Source organism: Bufo gargarizans, chromosome 2 (genome assembly GCF_014858855.1).
Source record: "Bufo gargarizans isolate SCDJY-AF-19 chromosome 2, ASM1485885v1, whole genome shotgun sequence".
Classification (NCBI taxonomy): domain Eukaryota; kingdom Metazoa; phylum Chordata; class Amphibia; order Anura; family Bufonidae; genus Bufo; species Bufo gargarizans.
In genome coordinates, this window is record NC_058081.1 from 503352431 (window position 1) to 503373301 (window position 20871).

The 20871-nt window shown below is 45.5% G+C and overlaps 2 protein-coding genes across 3 annotated transcripts in view; both read right to left on the bottom strand.

Moving 5' to 3' along the window:
- The window catches only part of RNF145 (ring finger protein 145), a 51862-nt gene that overhangs the window by 14094 nt on the left and 16897 nt on the right, over window positions 1-20871 (bottom strand). Inside the window, exons 6-9 of the mRNA XM_044281261.1 lie at window positions 19975-20150; window positions 3798-3938; window positions 3493-3675; window positions 3267-3414 (exon numbers count right to left, since the gene is read on the bottom strand). Coding sequence (XP_044137196.1) covers window positions 3267-3414; window positions 3493-3675; window positions 3798-3938; window positions 19975-20150 — 648 coding nt within the window. The remainder of the gene's footprint in view (window positions 1-3266; window positions 3415-3492; window positions 3676-3797; window positions 3939-19974; window positions 20151-20871) is intronic.
- On the bottom strand, window positions 7024-12223 carry LOC122928435. 2 transcript variants are annotated; one of them, XM_044281260.1, is made up of 2 exons: window positions 11471-12223; window positions 7024-11387 (listed from the first exon to the last, which is right to left on the bottom strand). In XM_044281260.1, the coding sequence occupies exons 1-2, from the start codon at window positions 11516-11518 to the stop codon at window positions 10128-10130; spliced, it is 1308 nt and encodes a 435-aa protein (XP_044137195.1). In that variant the 5' UTR covers window positions 11519-12223; the 3' UTR covers window positions 7024-10127. The 2 variants fall into 2 exon arrangements, with proteins under 2 accessions (XP_044137195.1, XP_044137194.1); XM_044281259.1 differs by having other exon boundaries at window positions 11471-12222.

The window sequence follows — 20871 nt, forward strand, 5'->3', positions numbered from 1 at the left end:
GTAGACGGAGCCTCTAGGTGCTGAAAAGACGCCCGCATAGCACCTAGAGGCTCATTAGCATATCCATAAAAGTTGTTTTTTTCTCCGCAAAACGGCTGGACAAAAAAACTGTTAGATTAGGATTGTTTGGTACAGCAGACACTAGCTAGGGGCAAACGAAGTGGTAGAAACCCTTTAAAGGGATTCTGTCATCAGATTTGTGCCCTATAAGCTAAACATATGGCCATGTCGGTGCTAATAACATGAATCCTAAACTGCCCTTATTAAACCTGCTTGTGGCTCTATTAGCCCATAAAACAGGTTTTTATAAGCTGTCACTCACCTACCTAAGGTGCCCAAGGGGTTTTACGTTAATCCAGGGTGCCCGCCTGCACCCCTCGCCGTCTGGTGTCCAGCGCCGCCTTCCTCACCTCAGCGCCGCCTCCTCAATCCACCCGTCCCTCTGCCAGATCCGGCGCCTGCGCACTAGGCTCAGCCTGATGCGCAGCGGACCCCTGGCAGCGGCTTCGTTGAGCGAAGTGCACATGCGCATCAGGCCGGCGCATGCGCACTTCGCTCAACGAAGCCGCTGCCAGGAGTCCGCTGCGCATCAGGCTGAGCCTAGTGCGAAAGGCGCCGGATCTGGCAGAGGGACGGGTGGATTGAGGAGGCGGCGCTGGACACCAGACGGTGAGGGGTGCAGGCGGGCACCCTGGCTCAACGTAAAACCCCTTGGGCACCTTATAAAAACCTGTTTTTTGGGCTAATAGAGCCACAAGCAGGTTTAATAAGGGCAGTTTAGGATTCATGTTATTAGCACCGACATGGCCATATGTTTAGCTTATAGGGCACAAATCTGATGACAGAATCCCTTTAACACAAAAGGGGTTAAATAAATCGGCACATCTTTGGACTGTCTAGTGAAAGTTTACACCACCTATCTACTAGCTTAACAAATTTTTGGCTCACGTAGTTGCATTTAATCAGTTCCCGACTGCCCATACACTATAAACATCCAGGTGGTCGGGACATCTCTCTGCACTGCAGTTTTAAATGTCCATTCAAAGATCACAGCTGCACGCTAATCTGGTAGCTGCTGGAGCGGGGAGCTTGCTGTCAGTGACGGCTGGGCTTCCCATGGACAAGGCAGGGATGTTTTTTTCACCATCCCTAGCGCTCAATGAGCACTGTGTATAGAGATCAGGAAATGCCAAGCCGCTTCCTGGATCTAGTCCCAGCAGTCACATGGAGTCTTCAAGAGCTGCTTGGTCTTAACTAGAGATGAGCGAACTTCTGTTTTAAGTTCGGCGTCTAAAGTTCGGGGGCGGGTTAGCGGAGAATCCCGATCTGGAACCGGATATGGATTCCGACTTCCGTTGTGGTCCGTGGTAGCGGAATCAATAATCGGCCATTATTGATTCCGCTACCACGGACCACAACGGAAGTCGGAATCCATATCCGGTTCCAGATCGGGATTCTCCGCTAACCCGCCCCCGAACTTTAGACGCCGAACTTAAAACAGAAGTTCGCTCATCTCTAGTCTTAACAGACCCAGATCAGCTCTGCAGTGAGGTTGTACAGCACTGTGCAACCTCTTTGGGGGCTGTATTGCGCCTGTAACTTAAAAAAGGTCTTGTATGACCTTTTGGGGAGACTCAAAGAGTAAACTAATAAAAAATAAAATAAAATAAAGGCCCCATGATCTCCAGCCATGTAGATCGCATGCCCTAAATGTGCTCCAGAGACTTCAGGGTCAGGAGTGAGTACTTCTACACTGCCTGACGCAGTTAGTCAAAGTGGTGGGGCGGGGAACAGACACCAAGGCAAGTGAACAGTCTCTGGTGCAATGGCACTGCCCTTGTATTTCAATTGGGAGCACGGATAAGGATGGGAGAAAGACCAATGCACTATGCTGACAGGCGCACATCTGAACATGCACATGGTTTTAGTTACAGACACCTTGTGACAGATCGTCTTTAAAAAAGATCATTTTTGAATAATTTGAGGGGTGTAGTTTTTAAAATGTGGCCATTTATTTCTGGTTTATATTATGTAAGTCCTTCAGAACTGGTCCTTAAAGGGTTTTTCTGAGACTTTACGACTGATAACCCATCCTCTGTATAGGTCATCAGTATCTGATCAGTGGGTATCTGATCAGTGGGGGTCCGACAGACAGGACTCCCACCGATCAGCTGTTTTAGAAGGCAACAGGACTCGTAATAGTGCCATGTCCTCCTTGCAGCTTTCCCTAGACCCCATGACGTCACGTTTATTGGTCACATGGCCTAGGGGCAGCTCAGCCCCACTAAAATTAATTGGGCTAAGCTGCAATACCAAGCACAGCAGCGTTTCAAATGTGCTTGGTGAGCAGAGAGAAGGTCACAGTGCTCACAGGATCGCCAGTGACTTCTCAATCAGCCGATTGGCGGGGGTCCCGGGTGTCGGACCACCACCAATCAGATACGGATTATCTAGCCAGAGGATTGGTCATCAGTAGAAAAGTCTTAGAAAACACTTTTAAACTCAGGAAATCTAATAAGACCAGTCAGTCATTCATATGCTAGTCATAATAGATATGCTGGGTTAATAGGTGCCAATTATAAAAAAGGCATAATAATGGTACATTTGTCAGGCCAAGTTGGCCACACCCACAGCTGCACAAAAACGTGCGACTTGGAACCATCTTTCCGGCACAGGCAGCTTGATAAATTCCCTCCATGTTTATTCTGAAGCCTCCTGTTTTAGATTAAAGTCCTCCTAAGACTCCGTGCCTCTATTTTCTGATGTTGGCACACAAGCTCAATTCCGTCCTTCAACTGCCACCAGGTGCACAAGAAAGGAAACAACCCCCGGAAATACACGTCCCCTGAGCTGCCAGACTGAAATAGATCTAGCAGAGCAATTGAAGCAATGAATGGAGAGATCTGGATCCATGTGAGGTACAGGGCTGGTTTTTATTTTGTTAGAAAGAGGTTGCCATCTACTATATGATGTCCGATTTTCATTTTTTTACATTAATCATGGAATAACCCCTTTAAATAGACTCCATCCCTACCAACCAAATTATTAGACCTGAATCAGCAGATCAGCTCTAAGGGCCCATTCACATGGCCGTATGAACGGGTCCGCAAAAGATGCTGATAGAACACTGTGTGCTGTCCGCATCCGTAGTTCCGTTTTGCATCCCCGCCAAAAAAGATAGAACATGTTCCATACGCCCTGTGTCCTTAAGAGGTTAACAATATATTCAGACGAGTCATTGCAGAAGAGATTATAGGTGACGTTACCTGCAGAGAAGTGAGGATACTGCTGGATATAATAATCAGGAGCCAGAAATCCATGTGGAAGAATTGACAGATCATGTAGGCCATATAAGAAGGGAAAATCAGGAGGAACAAGCAGAGGCTGACTGCTCGGAAATGCTTCCACAAGCTCCTGCGGAACAAGAAATATACAATGTATAAGTACGGTCTTAGGACTCACTGGACATTAACAGATCTAAACTCTACCCACTTGTCTCGAGAAGCTCCCAGAGCCAGGACAATAGGGTCCGCAATCTCCAGCATAGACTGCAGGATGGAGGCCACCACTATGAACAGGATAATGCTCAGGAGAAAAGCACGATGGACCACTTGTAACTCAATCAGCCCCGTCTGTACAGCGAGGATCAGTAGAGTCACCCCCTCGGTCATTCCCCTAGACAGGACATAAACCATCATGAGGACAATCACATCAAACATGCCCAATAAACTATGCATGGCCCTCCATTCTGAACACTGTAGAGACATAGCTTGGATGGAAGAAGAGCGTACACTCACCTGTTCATCGTAGGGTCATTCATAAATGCCCGATACCCTTGCAGATAAAACTTGCACAGTGTCAGCACGCCAAGAGCCATGAAGGAGACAGTAAAGACCAAACCAAGGAGAGAGTAGGGTGTGCTGCAGCACTCAGCAATACTGTCAAAGATAGCAATACAGAAAGCAGCAATCAACCAGATCAGTTATAAGGTTTACAGTTCAGAAACTTTCCTCATCATTAAAATCACTGTTTACGGTCAGTAAATTAAAACCTTTACATGCAGAAGATGAAAAGCATATTCTAACAGCAGAGTGTGTTCTCTATCCTGCTGAATACATATACCAGATGCAGGGGTTTTTGCAAAAAAACAAAGCATAGTAACTAATTTGGGGCAGCGCTGATAGGGTGACAGAGGGAGTCCCTTCACTCTACTAAACTCCTTAGATGCTTCAGTCGCTACTGAGCACAGAACCTAAGGGGTTAGATGGCTGAGATCAGAGTCCTCTCAGATCTCAGCCACGACAGTGCAACGTAGAAGATGTTTTCCCTGAACCATAACCTTGACATATCAGTACGTCAGTTTGCACTAGCTTATGGTGTGAAAGGGTTAAACTAGGATTGTACAGAGGGATTAACACCAGGATCTAAATACTTGTTAGCCCCATAACTGCACTACAGCAATGTGTACTAGTATCCTGCCAGCATTAGAGGTCTGACCTGCTCTGTTCCCATCTGGTTTGTCAGATGTCAATGGGGAAAAACGAGTGAACATTTGGCGTGCCTGTAGAGCACGGAAACCTCTAATGTTTACTGTCTAAACTCAGGACCACACCACAGGTTTGAAGAATTTATTGCTGAATCTTGAGATGAGGAGTCTTAAAAGATAAGATTCTGCGAATCCATATGGCGCAACACAGCGTATGAGGCGGCCTCTGACTGGGGGCGAGCATCTCAGGAAAATGATGAAAAGTCAGGATTTCTAGTAAGGATTACATCAATCACAGTTCTATTTTATTTTATTAACAACATCTGCAGCTTCTACCACTGGGTGGCAGTGTAGAGCCACAGGCTACCACACGGTACTAATAATGATCAGGCGGTCGTGAACATTTAGCACCCTGACGATCAGCTGTTTGAAGGGGCTGCAGGTATCTGCACAGTCTACATTGTATCGAAAAAGGGGGAAACGTTTTTTGTGCGGAGAAACAAATATTAAAATAATCAATGCTGCCTCTTTTTTGCTTGTTGTGTTCACTGTGCACTAGAAATGACACTACCTTTATTGCGTCGGTTAATACACTTAGAGATACCAAATTTATCGTTTTAATTATGCTTTACTACTTTTTAAAAAAATAAAATAAAATCTGAAAAAAACTGCTTTGGGTCATCATATTCTGCCCCTCAGCTTGTTTTTTGTGGGGAGAACTGTAGTTTTTAAATGGTATCATTTCGGCGATAGGGACCAACATCTGTGCACAATAAATGCTTTTTTATAGTTTATTTGTATATTATGTATGTCATTTTGAATAAAAGCTGTTGATCATCCCCATTGGACCTCCCAACATGGCCACACCTATGGAGGGAATCATTCTTATCCTTGATGAGTTTTGGCTCCTTTGCTGCCCTGCCGCTGCAGCTCTCTGGTCTCTCTGTGTCAACATCAGGTACAAGAGTGGCCAATAATGTCTCATCACTGGGTCACATGATGCATGGGGGACAAGTCACTGCTGCGGGCAATCATTAGCTGCAACGGCCAAGTGACCCGGATCAAACCGGATGTTGGCACGGGAAGACTGGAGAGCTGTGGAGCCCCCCAGGGTGATGGTGCCGAAAGCCAGCAGCAATGATCAGGCAAGTATGATTCCCTCTGCAGGTCCACCAATGTTGAAACTTCCCCAGGGGGTGAACAACTCCTTTAAGGGGTTAATTTCTTAAGATAATAGAGCTGAATTTCTGATACAGAGCTCCAAATCCCCTTTATGGATATAGACTTAAAGGGAATCTGTCGCCAGGTCTTAGCATATTAAAGGGAACCCGTCACCAAGATTTTGGGTATAGAGCTGAGGACATGGGTTGCTAGATGGCCGCTAGCACATCCGCAATACCCGGTCCCCATAGCTCTGTGTGCTTTTATTGTGTAAAAAAACGATTTGCTATATATGCAAATTAACCCGAGATGAGTCCTGTCCCTTTAAAGTCTAACATTTAACCATCAGTCAAGGGCACTTAGGAGCATATTGGATACACCGAGCTTAATGTATAGCAATATCCAGTGAGCTCCCTTTACTGGTGGCTGCCGACATGCAATTTCCTTTAAAGGGTTGTCCCATAATTAGATCACACACAGCATGTTTTCAGTTGGAATGTTTGTTTTAATGCTCCTGTATCTAGATATTGATATTACAGCCTTGTTATGGTGCCCCCTGCTGTTCAGTTGATTTCCTCTAATTACTTCCTCATTTGTCCAGTGCTGGTGGTCACACATGCTCTGTAGCTTAGTTTCACTCCCTGGATCCTCTTTTACATGGGCAGTAGAGTGATTCCTGCTACTGTGCAGTTAGCACACTAGAAGAGGATTCTTCCCATCAGTTCTGGACACACAGGGGGACATTCTGGGAGGGAATCAAAAGAGCAGCAGGGGGCGCCAGGTAGGAAAAGCAACATCTAGACAATTCTTTCTAAAGACATTCAAGTGAAAACATACATTTTGTGTGATCTAACAGAGTAAATTAATATTTTATTTAGGGACACCCACTTTAAATGTGTCTATACAGGAGACATGGAGCTCTGTAAAAACACAAAGCTCCAACCACTATGAGGATATATTAAAGGGCTTTTCTGAGATTTTACTACTGAAGACCTATCCTCTGGATAGGTCATCATTATCTGATCGGTGGGGTCTGACACCTCAAACTTCTCCTAGGCCAGTGATGACAAGTCCATAGGTCACGTGGCCTAGTGAATGGGGGTGGGGACTGTGCTTGGTAGGTACGGGGAAGGCCACAGCACTCACAGCAGCAACGGTGCCTTCTCAAACAGCTGATCGGCGAGGGTCCCAGATGTTGTAGGTAATCAGCAGAATAATCTCGGAAAATGATGATTACACTTACCGGTAATCGGATTTTCCTGACCCCACGACAGCACCACTGAGAGATGGCTCCGCCTCCATGGACAGGAAACCTGTAGCATAAAAAGGTGGAGCCGCTCTCCCACCTCAGTGGGTTTACAGAGCATGAGAGGGACTCCCCTTTTGGTTAATTCGACATATACACACACATTTTTTTTTTTTTTTTTTTGCATCACACCACGTGAACTTCTTCACCAACCACCACCTTAGGGAGGGAATTAGACGGGTGCTGTCGTGGGGTCAGGAAAATCCGATTACCGGTAAGTGTAATCATCATTTTTCCCCTCCCCCACGACAGCACCACTGAGAGAGATTACATAGAACTTCAAGGGAGGGTGACCACTTCTAACACCTTAGTACCAAAAAGGAGGTCAGACACAGAGTCGAGTTGAAGCCTATAGTGCTTATAAAAGGTAGAAGGAGAAGCCCATGTGGCCGCCCTGCAGATCTGGACAATAGAAACATTGGACCTTTCTGCCCAGGAGGTAGACATTGCCCTGGTAGAGTGAGCCTTCAGGGACAGTGGAGGAGAAAGACCAGAACACGAATAGGCTAGAGAAATAAGTTCTCGTATCCATCTAGCAATAGTACTCTTAGAGGCCGTATTACCTTTCCGAGCCCCCGCAAATAATACAAACAAGGAAGAGGTTTTTCTCCAGTCTTTTGATCTTTCCAGATAATGGATCAGGCATCGTCTTACGTCCAATAAGTGCCATCTATCTTCCTCCTCAGTTTTTGGGTCTGGAAAAAAGACTGGCAAGACAATTTCCTGTACCCTATTAGTTCTAGAAGGTACTTTGGGGATAAACTTTGGATCTGGCCTAAGAATCACTCTATCTTCCCGTATGGACATAAACGGGGGGTTGATGGACACTGCCTGAAGCTCGCTAACCCTACGAGCCGAAGTTAATGCTATTAGCATGACTAATTTTAGTGTAAGATTCCTAATAGAACTTTCCACCATAGGCTCAAAGGGGGGGCTGGTCAAAGCCTTTAAAACTAAGTTTAAATCCCAGGGGGGGAACCTGGGGCCCCTGACAGGTGCAACCCTATCTACTGCCCTAAAGAACCTGACTACCCAGGGATCCATAGCCAGACTCCTACCACTTAATGCTGAGAGGGCCGAAACCTGCACCTTCAAAGTGCTCTTGGCCAAACCTAACGACAGACCCCTCTGTAAGAATTCTAGGACCTGCCTGGTGGAGATTTTCTCAGGCCAGACCTCTGTGTCTATACCTGAAAAGGAAAGGAATCTCTTCCATATTCTCGCATAAATGGTATTAGTTACCCTCTTCCTACTACTAAGCATGGTGGAAGTCAAGGCTTCTGAGAAGCCTTTCCTAATCAGGTACACCCTCTCAATCTCCACGCCGTTAGATGTAAAGATCCTATCTCTGGATGCATTACTGGGCCCTGCCTCAGGAGATCCGGAAAGTCGGGAAGGACCCATGGTTCCGCTATCGACATGGATCTGAGTAGGGAGAACCAGGCTCTTTTTGGCCAAAAGGGGGCGATGACTATCATGTCCGACCTCTCTTCCCTTATCTTCCTGAGAACTCTGGGTAGGAGCTGTAGGGGGGGAAAGGCATAACCTAGGCGGAATGTCCAATCCAGGAGGAAGGCGTCTACCCCATAAGGGGATTCGCAGGGATTGAGGGAGCAAAACCTCTCTACCTGTCTGTTCTCCCTGGTGGCAAATAGATCTATTTCTGGCACTTCCCACCGATCCACAATCTTTGTGAATATGGCTGGATTCAGAGACAACTCCCCCTGTCTTAGACGATGACGGCTCAGGAAGTCGGCCTGGACATTTTCTTTCCCCCTTATATGTAGGGCGGATATGTGGATTAGCTCTTCCTCGAACTCTGAGAATATTATCTCTGCCTCCCTCATCAAAGATAGGGATCTGGTACCCCCTTGGCGGTTCAGATACGAAACCACTGTACTGTTGTCCGACATCACTCTGACATGTTGGTGCTGGAGTTCTGGCAGGGCTGTTCGTAAAGCCAGTAACACTGCCCTTAATTCCTTCCTGTTGGATGAAAACTGTCTCTGTACCGGGGACCATATTCCCTGCTCCAACCGACCCTGAAAATGTGCACCCCACCCCCAAGGACTGGCGTCCGTAGTGATTACTACTGGATTGGGGTAACTCCATGGAGTGCCCTGGTCTAAGTTTTTCACCTTTAGCCACCAATTGAGGGAGCTCAGTGTCCTCTGGCTGAGACATATCTGAGAGTCTAACATTATCTCTTTTCGTTTTGTCCAATTTAAAATCTCCCATTGTAACGTCCTTGAATGGAACTGAGCCCAACGGACTGCTGGGATACAGGCCGTCATTAATCCTAATAGAGACATTGCTTTCCTGACCGACATCTCTGGGTTCTGCTGAGCCTTGCGGGCTTCGTTCTGGATCTTCCCTATCTTTTCTGCTGGTAGGAAAGTCCTTTGTTGTAGAGAATCTAACCGAAGACCCAGAAATATTTGATTTGTGCTGGGTTCCAACCTTGATTTTTTGGAGTTGATCATCCACCCCAGCCTTCCCAGGATCTGAATTACTGTCTGGACTGATCTCTGACATATTTCCCGTGATCCCGCAATAATCAAGAGATCGTCCAAATAAGGAAGGAATAAGATGTTTTCTTTCCGAATGAAGGACGCTACCTCCGCCATTACCTTGGTAAAGGTTCTCGGGGCAGTTGCTAGGCCGAAAGGCATAGCCTGGAACTGAAGGTGTCTGATATTGGTACCCTCTGTCACTGCTACCCTTAGGAATTTTTGAAAAAGGGGATGCATCGGGATATGTAAGTATGCATCCTTTAGATCCACCACTGCCATAAAGCAGCCCTGGAACACCAAATGAATCGCAGATTTTATGGTCTCCATCTTGAACTTTTTTATTATTAGATGTTTGTTCAAATGCTTCAAATTTATAATTGTACGGTAAGATCCATCCGGTTTTTTGACTAAGAACAGTGTGGAATAGAAGCCTTTTCCCTGTTCTGTTTTTGGCACTGGGACTAACACCTTTTTCCCTATTAGCAGATCTACCTCTTCTGATAATCTCCTGGATTCCTTTGTCACTATAAATTTTTGAGGACGATGACCTAGAAACTGCAACCTTAAGCCCTCTGTTATGATGTTGCTCACCCATGCCCCTGCTACCTCTCTCCAGGCGGAGGGAAAGAACTTTAGTCTTCCCCCTACCTGCAATCTGGCGTCATTTCTTTGAAGGTTTATCCTTCTGGGAAGAAGAGGAACCTCCAAACATGAAACCTCTGTTCCCTGAACCCCTGGGCCTGGGAAACTGATCTCTATCTCCCAGCTGTCTTCTCCCCTGAGATCTGGGGCCGTACTGAAAGGGACGTCTATAGGGCCGAAACTGGGAAAAAGAGGACTCCTGAGGCATTCTCTTTTTCCTATCAGCCGCCTTCTCCAGAAGGGCATCTAATTCAGGCCCGAATAAAAACTGTCCCTGACAGGGGATGCCACATAAGCGCTGCTTTGAGGCCATGTCGCCCCCCCTCCAGTTTTTTAGCCAAAGGGCCCTACGGGCGGAATTAGAGGTGGACGCAGACCTGGCTGCTAAACGAACTGCCTCCACCGAGGCGTCTGATAGGAAATCTACAGCCTTCTGAAGGGTCGGTAGAGAGTTTAAAATCTGGTCTCTGGGGCATTTATCCCTCAACTGACCTTCTAACCTCTCTAACCATAAAGCTAGGGATCTGGCAGTAACTGTTGCTGCAATGTTGGGCCTAAAGGAGGCAGTGGATGCTCCCCAAGTATTCCTTAGGCAAGAGTCGATTTTTTTGTCTAACGGATCCTTCAAAAAACCCATGTCATCAAACGGCAATGAAGATTTCCTGGACACCTTGGAAATGGCCACGTCCAGCTTTGGCGCTTTATCCCATGAAGTGGAAGCCTCTTCCTCGAATGGGTATTTCCTTTTAAAATTTTTACTAACAAAGGCCTTCTTATCCGGCTTTTTCCACTCCCTTTCTATTAGGGCCGATATGCTTTTATGCAATGGAAAACATCTCCTCTTCTTTTCTCGCAATCCCTCAAAGACTGCATCTGCAACGGACCTATCTTCCCTGATATCCTCCAGCTCTAAAGTGGCCCTAATCGTTTTTAATAATTTCTCTGTATCCGACACTGGGAACATGAATCTTTTCTCCTGTTCTTCCTCCGCAAATGATGAATCCTCGGACCGGTCATCTCTATCTTCTTCGCTAACCGAATCCGGTTCTGAATCTGTTTTATCTACCACCTTCTTAGATTTCTTTGACGTCTTAAGGGATTCCTTAACTTCTGTTTTAATGAGACTCCTAATGTCTCGCATAAGGTTGGGGGATTCCTCCGCCAGGGTCTTTTCAATACAGTCCTGGCATAACCTTTTACTATATGACGAGGCCAGGGGACATCTACATAAAGCACACTCTTTGTTCTTTTTCTTAGATGCGGCTTTCTTAGCTGCCATCTATAACCAATAACAGAACAAGGTACACATCAGAGACTTCATAAAACTTCAGTGCCTTACCCCATAGGAAGCCTGTCCTATACCGGCTGCTTTTCTGGTTCCGTCTCCTCTGGTCTCTTCTCTTCCTCCATGATAACCCTGGAGGTATAGGGAATAGAAGAGTCAATACAGCACAGGGAACAGCACCTCTCTTCTGAGAGTTCCGCATGTTCCCTGGGAGCGCCTCCAAGATGCTGCCAACCTCTCACTGCAAGGAAAAAGGGGAGTCTGGCCGAATTCTGGTCCTCCTCTGTCCAGCCGAGAGCACAGCTATCCTCCAACTGATCGCCGCTGTGTTCCGATCTGTTGGAACGCAAAACGCTTCCTATATCCGGCCCGGAACCGGAAGTCGCGTCAGTGGAACGCACGTCATAATCGACGTCATTCCTGCGACTTCCGGTTTGGCGCTCCGACACGCTCCACTGCCCGGCGTCTGCCCGCAGTCCCCGCTGGGTGCGCGCCAGGGATGTCTGCCCTCTGGCATGTTCCCCCTCGCCGCCTGCCTCGCGGCCACACTCGGGCCTCTCCTTTGAGGGACCGGTGTCTTCAGCCCCTAGGAGCAGCAGCTGGCCCGGACCAACTCCCGTCCCTCAGCAACGAACTGGTAAGGGCTGGCGTGACCCATGGCTCTCTAGGCTTTCCTAGGATTTCCAAGCCATGGGTCCCTGCAAGAAAATACTACAAGTCTCCTGCTCCAGGGACAGGAAACCTCACTGAGGTGGGAGAGCGGCTCCACCTTTTTATGCTACAGGTTTCCTGTCCATGGAGGCGGAGCCATCTCTCAGTGGTGCTGTCGTGGGGGAGGGGAAAAACACTTTTAATCTTTTAAGGAATCAACATTTTTTTCTTTTCCCATCTCTCCATTCTGAAAGCTACAACTTTTCTATTTTTCTGACGAGATATGTATACGAGGGCTTGTGGGAGGCCGAGGATGGCTCTGGCACAGCTCCTAAACTGTACATTTTCAGCACAGTGAGGATGCTACATCTCTCCAGTGCCGTAATGTACTTTGTGGGAAGACATTAAGAAATTAATCAGACTTAGTCAATATTCACTTTAAAACAAGTTCCTGTCTGCGTTGTAGAAGCCCTAATATCCAGGAACATAACCTTATCCATGGTCCTGGGTAGGGTTGGGCAATATACCGGTGTTAACGATATACCGCAGTATTAAGAAACAGCGATAACACCCTTTCTTAATTACCGCAGTATATTAGTGACGTCATAGGAGCGATCGCACTTGCACTGACCGCTTCTAAAACGTCTGGGTCCGGCCGCCTGTGCACATTGCCTGCCAGTTTTCACTGCAACCGCCCCCTCCTCGTTCCTACTTTACCTGGACTCCACCCACCGACCCGAGAACTGGCACTCATAGGCCACCCTGAAGGCCCAAACTTTAGCAGCCAATGAGAGAGGAGAAAAGACAATGGCATCCTCAGGCCAGCTGCGAGCCAGGCCTGTACCATTGTCCACAGCGGGGGAAAACACATGCGGACTAGGGTATTGAATAAACATGTCTCCTAGGTAATACTATCTCCTATCCCATATCTATTGGCAGGCTCATCGGTTTTTGCAGCAGCCCCTGCATATGGCAGTGCCTGCTCTAGCGTTGAGAAATAGCACCCAAAACAAAAATATACCACTTTACCATTTACTGCCCCCCATATACACATGAACGCCCGACCCCTCCCCATATACAGTGTACAGCACCCGGCCACCCCTGTATACAGTGTACTTTGTACAGTGCACATAGATGGGGATGTAGTAGACCCAAGGGGAATATACAGTATAATGCCTCCTTGTGGCTGCCCCCACACCGTGTGCCTCCTTTTATATTGCCGAACCGTAGTCCTGTGTGATCCCCATGCACCTATCATTCATCTGATGTGCGTCCTAATAAAACAACATGTGAAATAATGTGTGAATGAAATTAACATTCAGAAGTAAATGATCCCACTAAGTGACGGTCTGAACTCCAGGTTAGTTTATGAAAACATGCCGTGTATCTGCAGAACATCTCTGGAATGTGAGAAGCTTTCCAAGGCAATGAGTGCTCAGCTCCTTGACAAAGTAGCATTCCAGGCCTAGATTTGAGGTCAGTGTCTGACAGGTCGCTTATGTTATCTGCTCTGCATCAGCCGCACCTTAGCAACCGATATATTTATAAGGTTATCTCTGATGAACAGGAGCTGTGACATCAGTAGGACCCTTGACCAGTCTTCTTACCCACTTCTGCTTGGCTGACAAGCAGTACACAGAAAGATTACATGTATCTGATAGAGACTATATGACTTATTAGCTTTGGTGCTGGTTTTCACAGAGATTGTAGTTTAAAAATTACTAACAGCTACTGCAAATGCCCAGTCCCTGCGTATAAGAAGATTACTGTATTCCACAACTATTGAACATCGCAGCCATAAGAATAAAACCCATGTCCAATAGGCCAGCACATCTACTGGTTGCTATTGGAAACAGTCAACAGGCTTGTCGTCAGACACAACTCTAAGGCTGAGTTAACACCTGAGCGTTTTACAGCGCGTTCCTACACGCTGTAAAACGCTCAACAAGGAGAAACCAATGCTTCCCTATCGGCATGGTTCTCACCTGGGCGTTTTACAGCGTGTATGATCGCGCTGTAAAACGCCCGACGCCCCAAGAAGTACATGAGCTTCTTTGGGGCGTCTCGTCGCGCGTTCCCGTACATAGATTTCGGGAACGCGCGACAATGGGCGTTCGCTTGTCTCTGTATGCGCGATTGCAAACGCCCGTACAATCGCGCATACAGAGCGCTCCTTTCAGAACGCTCAGGTCTGAAACCAGCGCAACAATGCATAATGCAGTTGGTCAATTGTATTATCCTAAATATTAAAGGGGCATTCCCATTGTATAAACCGACTGTATATCACTCGGATACACACAAATAACTGAAGTAGGCACCACATAAATAAAATTGGAGAGAATGTTTCGGTGTATTAACCAAATCCTCTATACCACACAAGAGCACACGCGCAGAAAAAGGGGCAGCTCTTCAATATCCAAACACAATTCACTTTATTAACCACCTGTTCTGCCCAAGCTCAGCTCGGGCAGAAAGTGGAGGGGGGAGGGCTGCTTTAGCTGCCGCTATCTCCTCAATGGCAGCAGCTAGCAACTGGTCTTGTTTGAAAGCTGGCTTTCATACAAGACCAAAATGACAGCTAAAGTCCCAGCAACAGAGGAGAAATCACTGTTAGAAATTGAGTCAGGAATAATCTGCTTTTACTTTCTGCTACAGTCACTGTATCCCTATTTCTATCAGTAATATCTTCCCTTCTACTGAACATATTGCTGTCATTCTGGTATTGTCTGAAAGCTTGGAATGTCAGCTTTAAAATACTACAACCAGAGAAATGACCAGTTAAAGCACCCCCCACCCCTCCCTCTGAGTCTGGAGGAGGAAAGGGGGCAGCTGCAAAGCTGACAGACTGCAGGAGGAAAGGGAAATAGTAATAGTAAAATTTTATACACTATATATACACACCCCAAAATGATTCCTAAAAAACCTACAACTAATTCTGCAATATGGAGGAGATTTTTTTTAAAAATAATTTAGAAGAAAAAATTTAAAACTTATCACTGCTGAACACAAAAGGGGGAAATATTATTGGTTCCTAAGGCTAAAATTTGTGTCACTAAGGGGTTAAAAATGCAATAGTGTCCCCGAAGTTGTGCGCCAGCAAGACTTACTGCAGACACACACAAAAAAAAAAAATCTATAATAAAACTGATATTTTTGCGAGGGTTTTTCCAAATTTTAACGTCCACAAATCCCACAGCCGCAAAACACTGATGGCGTCGGTGTGCGTTCCCCAATTTACGGAACGGCATGGACAGCCATTAATATAACTGCCTATTCTTTTCCATGGACAAGAATAGGACAGGTTATATATTTTTGCGGACCACGGAACAGAGCAACGGATGCGGACTGCACACGGAGCACTGTCTGCATCTTTTGCAGCCCCATTGAAGTGAATGGGTGCGGATCCGAGCCGCCAAAACTGCGGCTGGGATGTGGACCAAAGCAACGGCCGTGTGCATGAGGCCTTGGGGAGATGTTCAGTTTTTTTTTATGTGATTGGTGGGGATCCAAGACACTGCACCCTCTCCTCTGCTGGTCTGTGTAGCTCAGTCAATAGGAGTCAGATCTGGAGCTATATAGCACCAGCAACATTGTGGCAGCGAGAGCTCATTAATACATCACTGCTTCCTTTGAAGTTAATGGGAACTGCGCTCTAGTAGTCAGCTCCTGCCACTACAATATCGACGGTGCTGTACAGTTCCAGCGCTAAGGATGGGTTCACATCCATTTAATGTATACGTTGGGGAGGTGGGGGGCTGGTATACAAAAGCGTAGCACGCCATGCTTTTGTATCCTGCAGCGTCTAGTAAGATTTCCGTTGTAAAAAAAAAAAGAAAAAAGAAAAAAAAAAAAAAGAAAAAAGGAAAAAAAAAAAAAGTATCTCTATTGTGAAAAGATGTCACTGTATGGCATCTGTTAACGTATACATTTTTTGAATACGATGAATGGATGACAAAAAAGTAATGTGAAACCAGCCTTACTTCCATAGACAGAGTGAACAGCTAGTGGATAGGCTATTACTTAAACACTGGACAACCCCTTTAATTACAAATCACAGAAACAGGTAAAACATACACTTAAAGAGACTGTCACGAGGATCAACCCTACTAAAAACAGACAAAATGGCTGGTAGGGCTTCTCATGCTGATTAAAACAGTACCTTTATTTTGTATGTATGATACTACATGCATGGCAGACCACATAGCATGTCTTTTCTATGCTTAGAAGCTTACACATATCACTGGTGTCTTTATAATAACATTGTGCCTGTGAATAAAGCAGTAATATGTGGATTATATTTCTGAGCAGATCTCAGTGTGGTGAAGCTATAGTACATAGTGTATATAATCTGTAGATGCAAGGACACAGCTCTGCCCTCAGCGGGTCTAGCCCTGTTATTTATGTGGAGGGGGGGGGGGGTGGGGGTGTGCAGATCGCAGGGTGTTACAAAGCAGTGCTCCAAGTATTCAGCCCTGCCTCGTGGTGCTCAAACTTTCTATTTGCATATGAATTAGAATACAGACAAAAGGAAGGTACCATTTTAATAAGCATGATGAGCCCTACCGGGCAGTATGTCTGGTTTAATAGGGTTGATCCTGGTGACAGAACTGCTTTAAAAAAAAAAAAAAAAAGTCCAGGATCCCCACAGGAAAAATCAATAAATTTTGCCAGCGTCTGGCTTTCCCCAAACACTCAGAAAATAACCACATGACAAATAAGGTTACAGAATGCCCTCCAAAATAATGCTATATCAAAAGAGTGACAAGGTAAGAGCCAGCTCAGCCGGGATATACGGTACGTTACCCCAAAAAAAATAATAATAATGGGGATAGCTTTCTCAGGTTCCTCAAGTACGCCTGAGGAAGCTGGTTCAGCAGCGATACACATGGGGTCTCTCACAGCTGCATGGCAACCTGCAGAGGTTACCTGCATTTTATTATTTGGGCAACCTATGTTCTATAATGGGTATGGCTATGTACCGTATTATGTAACCTTCTTTCAATGACCTATCCTTGATATATTATGCAACTATTTACTCAGTGTTTGCTGGGATCACATTTTTTTTATATGATTCTTTTGCACTTGGGGAAATAGATTTTTTTCCCTTCGTTTCAGGAAGCCATGTGCTGGTACAAAGTACGATTTCCCTGCAGGGAACTTGGGCTTATCGGAAGTCAATGTCAGTATTCTATGCATTTTAAAAGCTTTTACATATACACTCACCTAAAGAATTATTAGGAACACCATACTAATACGGTGTTGGACCCCCTTTTGCCTTCAGAACTGCCTTAATTCTAAGTGGCATTGATTCAACAAGGTGCTCATAGCATTCTTTAGAAATGTTGGCCCATATTGATAGGATAGCATCTTGCGGTTAATGGAGATTTGAGGGATGCACATCCAGGGCACGAAGCTCCCGTTCCACCACATCCCAAAGATACTCTATTGGGTTGAGATCTGGTGACTGTGGGGGCCATTTTAGTACAGTGAACTCATTGTCATGTTCAAGAAGCCAATTTGAAATAATTCAAGCTTTGTGACATGGTGCATTATCCTGCTGGAAGTAGCCATCAGAGGATGGGTACATGGTGGTCATGAAGGAATGGACATGGTCAGAAACAATGCTCAGGTAGCCTGTGGCATTTAAACGATGGCCAATTAGCACTAAGGGGCCTAAAGTGTGCCCAGAAAACATCCCCCACACCATTACACCACCACCACCAGCCTGCACAGGAAGGGGTCAACATCATAAATCCCCGAAACGCGTCTGGTACATATTCCCCCCTTAAGGAAGGCAAGGCATACAATTCCGGCGATCTGGACACTGCAGTACAAAAAGGATCTATTTAAACTTATCCACTACGACATCAGAGACGCCAGATACACGTGGACCAAACAAATCCAAGTGGCGCCAAGATTCAAACCTAAAGCAGCTACCCTTGAGACCGGGACTTCAGAAGTTATACAAGCCGAGTCGAGGGTGTATCGTCCAGCTAAAAGACCGCCGGGTAAGATAACATTGCCTTCATAGCGATCGCTTGCCGAATATACAGCGGGACGCCGCTGTACTTACCAGTAGCTCTTCTAACACTGTTGCAATCAGCGAAACAGCTACATTGCTTTGAACGCTTTACCATATGCACACAATGTTGCAGACTCACTGAAGTGGAGTCTAATATTCCTCAATAGGAGAATCTCCATTCAGTTAAACACTGAAGCTTTACAAATAAAGACTGGTCAAGTTTGGAAATCCTGATATTTAAATTAATAAAAGACATTAACAGGACTATTATATGAATGAACTTTTACCAGAGTGGAGAAATAATGAAATAATTTACTTATTTATTCTGGGATCAATGTGTATGTTAGCTATTTAATATCATTTTAATACCATTTTAGAATCAAAATTCTGTTTTATCTGCTGCCGATTTTATTATTGTTTATCTACTTCATTGATTATCAATTCTATCGCATTTCACGTACTATATCAATTTTATTGTATTTTACATGTATTGTTGTAATAAAGATCCCTATACTTAAGAGAGTGCCCCACTTCTATCTATTATTCATGATAGATACATGTTCTCATTCGGTTTAAGCCAAATTCGGACTCTACCATTTGAATGTCAACAGAAATCGAGACTCAACAGACCAGGCAACATTTTTCCAATCTTCAACAGTTCAATTTTGGTGAGCTTGTGCAAATTGTAGCCTCTTTTTCCTATTTGTAGTGGAGATGAGTTGTACCCGTGGGGTCTTCTGCTGTTGTAGCCCATCCGCCTCAAGGTTATGCGTGTTGTGGCTTCACAAATGCTTTGCTGCATACCTCGGTTGTAACGAGTGGTTATTTCAGTCAACGTTGCTCTTCTATCAGCTTGAATCAGTCGGCCCATTCTCCTCTGACCTCTAGCACCAACAAGGCATTTTCGCCCACAGGACTGCCGCATACTGGATGTTTTTCCCTTTTCACACCATTCTTTGTAAACCCTAGAAATAGTTGTGCGTGAAAATCCCAGTAACTGAGCAGATTGTGAAATACTCAGACCGGCCCGTCTGGCACCAACAACCCTGCCAGGCTCAAAATTGCTTAAATCACCTTTCTTTCCCATTCTGACATTCAGTTTGGAGTTCAGGAGATTGTCTTGACCAGGACCACAACCCTACATGCATTGAAGCAACTGCCATGTGATTGGTTGACTAGATAATCGCATTAATGAGAAATAGAACCGGTGTTCCTAATAATTCTTTAGGTCAGTGTATATTTACCTGTTCCTATGATTTGTAGGTCAAAGTGAATTGTGTTTTGATACGGAGGTGTTGCCCCTTTCTTCTCTGTGTGTGGTTTGTGCAATATAGGGAATATCGTTGGGATATGCCACTACTTTATGACCTGTGGGACCCCAGTGAATCAGACAGTGTGGGGACTGCAGCACAATTTTTAGTTTTCCCTGCACATGCCCCTCCAGCCCATCACCATTCACATGGGACAGCATTGCAGTCTCCTGCACAGAGTGTGGCTGCAGCACAGTTATATATGAAAAAACAGTGAATGTGATGCAGCTCTGCAGCCCCCTTCATTCTCAGGCTCAGTGGGGTCTCTCATCATAACGTAAATGGCATATCCTGCAACTTGTGGCCCCATCAGCTCTTGCAAAAACACCTCCTATCATGTCCCGATAGAACAGGCTGTCATGGCATAATGGTAGCTGTCGTTTTGCAATAGTTGTAGAGCCACAGGATGCTGAACATTGTCCTAGAGAAATGAGTATACTTTTTTAAAGTATTGTTTAGTGCATGGTGTAAAAAGCAAACTTCTCAGAATACAGCAAGGCAAACACTTCAAACTGGATGAGCATACAAGAGCTTAGATTTAATGTATATTTCTGGAAAGCACAAATATTCCAAAATATTATATAGATACTAAACTTACCTTGTAAGAAAGAGGAAGAGTAGCCTCTCACGGGAGGTGGGGTGGTCACGTGTACTGAAATACGTGTAGATCTGAAGTGCAAACAGGACCAGCCAAAATACCATGAACAGGACTGGGACCACAAGCTGATTCCAGAGAGACATTCCCAGAGCAAGGAGGCCATAGACTTCTACCACCTGGGAAGTTACAACATAGATCATATTACTCATTTGTCTTTTTACTGTCAGGCAGAAGTGCAGTGGTCTACAATGCTCAAGCTGAAGATTGAAGAGGTATGCTGGGAGTTGTAGATCCACAGCAGGTAGTGAATGGAGTCACAGATCATAGACCACTCACGTAGTGAATGGAGTCACAGATCATAGACCACTAACATAGTGAATGGAGCTTATAAGGGCTTTCTCAATATAAACCATTGATGTCATATTCACTAAATAAGATAGAAATCTGAATTGTGGGTTGCTGTTTTTGAAACCCCACCAATGACTAGAACAATCAGCCTATCACCACCTTGGCTTCTAGAACCTCATGGAGAATAGACCTTATTGCCAAAGAAAAGCTGTATCCGGCCATACATGTGTCCACAAGAGATATGTGACCTCTGAAGCCAGAGGCTGGCTGGATAGGATCAGGTGACAATGCCGAGGAGGAAGTAAACAAACTCCATATAGGAAAAGGGAGACGTGTGGGCCAGCATGGAGGACCGGAGCAGGTAAGCATAATCTTTTAAGTAGGGGAGGCACAATGTGGAAACCTGCTACAAACTATATATTCCCGGACAACCTCTTTAAGGGGGTATTAAACTGTGTGGGGGCACTAAGGGAGCCATTTATCTGCGACTTTGAGCTAGAGAAAATAGAAAAGGCAGAGTTGAGAGTTTGGCTTACCCCTTTTCCCTCC